The sequence below is a fragment of the Epinephelus moara genome, chromosome 7 (assembly GCF_006386435.1).
Source record: "Epinephelus moara isolate mb chromosome 7, YSFRI_EMoa_1.0, whole genome shotgun sequence".
In the NCBI taxonomy this organism is placed as follows: domain Eukaryota; kingdom Metazoa; phylum Chordata; class Actinopteri; order Perciformes; family Serranidae; genus Epinephelus; species Epinephelus moara.
In genome coordinates, this window is record NC_065512.1 from 28,678,447 (window position 1) to 28,684,910 (window position 6,464).

The following is a 6,464-nucleotide window of genomic DNA, read 5'->3' on the forward strand; positions in this document are numbered from 1 at the left end:
AGTAAACTCTCATTACGCCTTTGCGCGGCGCAGTTAAGGGCGAGGAGAGGGGCTCATTTGATTGGTGTGATGTGAATCGGCTGTGTAAAACCCACTCCACGCCTTCTCTCCTCCCTCTTTCCGACTTGCGCAGGTAGGAGGGATGGAGGTGGGAAAGAGGAGTAGCTGCGCCAGCGCGCAGGTGTGCCAAACTTGCAAGATCTGCCTGGCCACACCCAGTTGGCGAAGCGCAGGTGCGCTGCGCCTCCGCCTCGCCCGGTCTGCGAAACTAGAGGCCTTGGTCTCATCTTGACTCCATCTATGAGTGTCTTGAATATCTATCAGCTTTCTTGCTGCTCTCTTTCTGGTAGCTTAGCTTGCTAACTGGTGAACTGGCTGCTACCTTGCTGGTTTGGGGCAGTTGTGTGTGATTAGGTATCTCAGCCCAGGTAATTTTTGTATGAGAATTGAAAATACAGTTGTATTTACACTTGTGTTTAAAGTGGTCACAATGCATCCCTGACCACCTCCGGAGGTGGTTTGGCCAATTGAATCACCCTGCGTCCTCAATTAGACTTTTACTTTCACGAGGTCAAGCACTATCTGATCGCAATCTGATCACCCAAAACTCATTTTAGAGCAAGGTGTAAAGGAGGTCACATATTTGTATTAGGGATAGGCATGAATACTCATTTGGACATCAGTATTCGTTCAACATTTACAGTACTCGCCGCCCAGCCTCCCACATGTGAACATGGTTTGATTTTGTTGCTGTGTTTTCATTTAAGCATTTTACATCTTTTTAACTGGGGTTATTAGTATTCTATAGTTTTCTAAAGGTCATGTTTTTGCATTGCAGCTGCCCTTTCTCTTTGTGGGATCCATTACTTTAGAATGTCTTTAGTCAAATGGCGTACTAGGATTTGTTTTAAACTAAGTCATAAGTGATAAGGGAGAAATAAGCTGAAAAACTGACAACATCCTCAGTCTGCAGCAACGCTGATGTGTGTTTATTATGCGTGAACAGTCGCTTTTCTCAGCAGACCGTTGCGTATTCTCTATCTGTTGCCTATCCTTGGCACTGTTGTTTATCAGTTGCACTGGGTTACCACAGTGAAGAGCCAGCAGGATCACTGGAATAATTAAAGGTCAGCAAACGGTGCGAGAGATGAGGCCGATGTTAATGAGGCCTGCATGCCAGGCGAGCAGACAGAGGAGGGAAATGGCATGGGAAGTCAGACTCAATGTACAGTAAACATTTCCATAACTCCCATCTCGGTCAGGCAGCGCGCCTATTAAATATTGAAGACAGAATTGTGTGATACTGTGAGATTAGCCTGCAGATGTGGTCATAAAATTGGCAGCAGTTGTTTAAGAACAGGGAAATTTGTGATGTAGAAAGCGTGTGTTGTCATTTGTTTGTGAGCACAGAGAGGAGAGATGTTTCCCACACAGTGTAACCCGTAAATTACACCCACACGCACCTACAACGTTTGACTGCAAGATTAAAAACCAAATGCTGAGGCCTGCTAATTTATGGCTTTGTGATAAAAATGTCCCTGTTGGATCTCTGCCATAATTAACTAACTTATATTAATTTGTGAATTGTTATATTTTAAGGTCAAAGATTTCTTAATTCCCAACTAGCACACAATTAAATCCTGGAAAAAAGATCTAATTCAGTACATCTATTCATGTGTTAATTGGCATTAAAGCAAAACCTGGCACAAAGCTTTGCACACAGTCATTGGTGGTACATAGAAAAAAAGAAAGAAAAAAAAAAGAGTTCTGCGTAGTCTCCAGGTGTCTGTCCTTGTCTCTACACTTTGTGTGGGTGTATGTGCATGTACCACTGTATAAATCTGGCACTTTGTCCATCTCACTGCTTCAGATTGTGTGCCTTCCCTTATCACCTCCCTGACACTGCCTCGCCTGCCTCTAGCTCCCTGTCAGGGGCCCCCAGGGGTCCCTGTGTCCTGTCAGAGTACCACTGTGCCTGACTTTCATTAGCCAGCACCCCACAGGCTTCGTCACACAGCGTAAACACACCCCAGCGACACACGGCAAAACAGAGCTGCCCAGACTCACAGCAAAAGGCTATTTTGTCTTCGTGGCTGCCAGCGGCATTGTACAGCAGTGATGGCACGAGACCAAAATTTTTACTGCAAATATCTAAATATATTTATATTGCTTCGATACTGTGGTAAACAAGGAAAATAAATCAAGAATATCCATTTTTGACGTCCATTTTGACCTTTGTGTAGGAGTTTTCATCCCAGTTTTGTATTGGATTGGTTTTGTATTTGAGTCCTTGCACCAGTTTTGTAACCAGTTTGTAAACTGGGATTGACTCCAAATGTTTTTGTACTTAGAGCAGTATCAAAGAAAGCACTGTTAAGATTTTGGTTGTCGTGCAACACTGCTGCACAATAGCTCTTCTCAGACCACATGGACTGCATGTAGGGATGCTGTATCAGAGTTTTGATAACATTAGAAGCATAGAAACCTGCTACTCTCGCCAACAGTCTTTAGTTGAGCAGATGGTGTTGAAAAAGGGTTTAGATAGAAGATGGATAAGCAAGTAGAGGTTGTGTGGCCACCAGAAACAGACAAGTGGCCTCTTTTTCAGTCACACTTTCTTTCTCTGTCTCTGTATATATTTGAAGCAATCCCTCCACACTCAGTTGCATCTTTCTTTCTCTTTCTGTCATTCTCTGGTACTGCTGTCCATCTGTCCGTCTTGTCTATTTTTTGGCTGGGTGGCTGTGCTTGTGTGCGTGTGTGTGTGTTCCTTTGGAACATGGCGGAATGTGGTTTGTTATATGGGGGTCATGTTGTGGGGGATGAGTAGGTTATGCGTCCAGGAGGGCAATGCTTCAGCAGTTACATGGAGTCACTATGTACTCCCACGACGAGCACCACACCACCGCCCCCTACTGCTGGAGTGAGAGAGGTAAGGGGGCTTCGGCCACAAACCTGTCAACTGCTGTCCTGCTGATTATTATACGTCCGTCCGTCAGTCAGTATGTCAGTCCGTCCTGTGGCCCTGTTTCGTCCAAAAACATGCCTAGAAGTGCTTGCTCTCCTCCCAAGAGGTAGGCCTGGGGTGATGCCATCTAGATAGCAGTGCATAGCACATGTTTTGCAGGCAACATACAGTACATTTTATGTCTCCAAGCCCCTCATAAATAGTTGAGGTCTTTTTTAAGCCTGCATGGATTTTGGTTTTCATAATGGCTTCAGGTGCTCCTGAAAATCGCATACATTCAACATCTGTCAAAAATTGTTTTCATTTTAGGTTGACATGTGCACACTGGGCTTTGCACCCATCTGTAGTTGTTGTTACATAAAGTCTGCACTCTGTGTAACATTAGGCCGGGCATGCAGTGCTGCACATTGCCTGGCTCTGAATAATTCAGAAATGCAGCAATACAGAAATACTTTTATGATGGAGGCTTTAAGTACACAATGGTGAAAGTGAATGGGTAGCACTCTAACAGAGTTAAAGGAGTTTTTGAATTTGATGCAACCCTTAGTGTGTGTGTATGTGTGTGCATTCTGGTGTGCGTCTCTCTGTAGATATGTGTGTGTAAATACTTGGAGTGTATCTTAAAGTGTCACTAGGCTGCTGAATAAAGTCTCGTCAGTGCGTGAAAATCTGAGAGAGAGAAAACAGAGAGAAAAGTCTGTATGTGTGTAAGTGTGTGTGTCTACTTGTTTTTGCTACATAGAGAGGATTGAAACATGTTTTTAACCCACAGAGTGAGGACATTTTTGAAAGTGAGGACATTTTTGCCAGTCCTCACTTCAAAGGACTGTTTGAGGGTTAAGACTTGGCTTGGAAGGTTCAAGCTTCGATCAGGTTTAGATTAGGATTAGGGTTAGGATAAGGGTTAGAGTGAAGTATTTAGATAAGATGGTTAAGGTCAGGGTAAGGGGCTCGGAAATGCATTATGTTAATGAGTGTCCTCACAAAGATAGAAGTACAGAATGTGTGGATCCGTGTATGTGTGTGTGTGCAGTGCTTGGTGTGAAAACATGTTTCTGTCGATTGTCTCTTTATAATGATCAATCACTTTGCTTCTCAGTGTATCACATCCTTTCAGCAGCACTTTTGTTGATGCACATGTTCCATTGTTTTACATTATATACACTCTGCCGATAAACCCTGTATGATCTATAGAATACTTGTCCTCCACACTCCTCATCACTGCGCTTACTAAGAACTTTTTTCTTTTTACGGCTTGTCCTCTCACGCCACCATTCTTTCTTCTTTTATCAACAACATTGCTGTTCTCTTCCACAACTCTGTAACTCTACCTTTCTTTCCTGTTTTCTCTCTCACTCCACTTTCTCTTGCCATCGCCTCATTTCTCTTGCCTTGCATCATGTCCACCTGTGCCGCACTTCTGTGTTTGGCGGCTGCCGCCACAGAGAGTCGTGAAAACTCCTTCAGCCGTTCACGTAGTTCCAGTGTGTCCAGCATCGATCGGGACACCAAGGAAGCTATCACCACGCTGCAGTTTGGAGAGTCCTACGGGCGCAAGAGTGACGTCTTGCCCACTCCGTGTCTGTGGGTGGGCACCAGCTTAGGTGTGGTTCTGCTCATCCCAATGTCCATTCCCATCGACCATGAGGAGAGGATGGAGGAACCTGTGACCATTGGCCCCAGCAGTAAGTCCCAGTGAGACAGGGTTTCATCACAAAGGTGTTATGAAGCTCATAGAGGCTCTTAGTCACCTTAACCATAATTGTACACACGATGTCCTGCACAAACAGAGATTATTACCAACATTTCTTGTGCACTCACTGAAACAATAAGCCGCTAGAGACTGTGGTTTACAGTGGTTTTAAACATCTGAGGGATGGTGTCGTGCCTAGCATCATTGGGACCATAGAGCAAGTGTGCTAACAACTTTGCCAGCCTAGTAGCTAAGTTCTTCCGGCCAAGCCAGCTACTTCCAGTTTCCCGCTCCACTAAGTTATTTTGTGGGGTTTTGATGCTCAAGAGAACGTATCCACTGATTTACATAAGTCTCTTTCCCTTGTGAAGCCTATGGGGAAAACAGCGGTTGCGCTCTTTTGCTCCGAGTCCAAAACAACAATAGGCAACTAATTGGTGCTGTAATACTTAAATTTTAATGTGGTCATAGCTTATTGATTATTGAGTATTTTACAAAAGCTGGCTCAGCCAATGATATATAAGGACTGGAACTATTTGTTTTATAACTTGGTTCTACCACCACATTAAATAATATAATCTAGTCCAATCTCGTCTAATGTTTACATAATCTGGCTAAACTGTTAGCTCTTTACTCATTTGTGACAATGTTCCCAGATCTTAGCAATACTTAGGTGAGTACAGTATTATCATATAACATATAATGATTATGGCCAACTTTAAAAGTAAGACACATATGTTGTAATAGATCAGAGTTGTTCTAATAGAAAATCCATTATACACCCCAAAATCCCCCTAATGAAAATTACATGCACCAACATTCAGTTAATAACAAAATCAAGACAAAGACACAGTTATTACAAAGCTGAGAAGCACTACTTCACATACCACATATTAAAATCTAACATGAATTTATCTGAAACTATTCACTCATCGTTGAAGCCGTCGTTAAGCCATAAACCCATCCAATGGTATTTCATTTTCAATTCAGGGTTCACCTTTTTATTGAATTTCTGTTCTTGATGGTTTCATGTTCCACATGACGGACAAAAGGCCTAATGAGGATGTTTGAGTGTGCATGGTGAAAATATAAAGGGACTGTATTGTATGTTCTCCATTTTGGTGTTATTTAACTATTTGTCATGAAACTTGCACAGTGGAAAACTGGGGGATTTGGATTATAATGGAGCCTCTCTAAACTGCAGGACCAACTCAAAATGATCATCAATTTTGTCAGCAAAAAATGTCCAGACTGAATTTGTTAGACTCATCTTAAAATATTTTGCATGTGACAGAGGTTCAATTCCCTTTGGACCACATTTGATGAAATATCATTTGATAAAAGATCAAATGTGAGACAAAAGACAAAAGGTCAGACGCTGTCATAAATGTGACTGTTTTTGTCAACACAATATTGACATAATATCACTATATGAAAGTGATATTGCATTTTAGCAAATAGTTCCTCATTGGGAGTCATGGTTTTGACCACCCAACAAGTGCAGATAAGACAATATTCAGTTTTTAGACTTTTATTTCTCTTATTTTGGTCTCAGCCACAGGGTTCCCACAGTCATGGAAAACCTAGAAAAGCCTTTGAATTTCACAATCTCATTTTCTAGGCCTGGAAAAGTCATGGAATTAGTAAAAATTATTGAAAATTTAAGAAAACCAGAATGGAATTTTGTTATGTAATTAAATTAATTATTACAATTATCGTACAGGGATAGCCATAACATAACAGCAAATTTATTTCCTGTATGTTAACCACTGACATTACATAGCTCTAATATGTGTCAACTTG

At 42.0% G+C, this 6,464-nt stretch overlaps 1 protein-coding gene across 4 annotated transcripts in view; it reads left to right on the forward strand.

Moving 5' to 3' along the window:
• The window catches only part of stxbp5l (syntaxin binding protein 5L), a 175,868-nt gene extending 170,973 nt beyond the window's left edge, over window positions 1-4,895 (forward strand). For 3 of the 4 annotated variants that reach the window (XM_050048040.1, XM_050048041.1, XM_050048043.1), the window contains one exon: window positions 4,414-4,895. In XM_050048040.1, coding sequence (XP_049903997.1) covers window positions 4,414-4,667 — 254 coding nt within the window. In that variant the 3' untranslated portion in view covers window positions 4,668-4,895. Of the gene's footprint in view, window positions 1-2,830; window positions 2,933-4,413 lie in introns of all 4 variants that reach the window. The other variant, XM_050048039.1, reaches the window with a different exon arrangement.
• The last annotated feature ends 1,569 nt before the right edge of the window (window positions 4,896-6,464 follow it).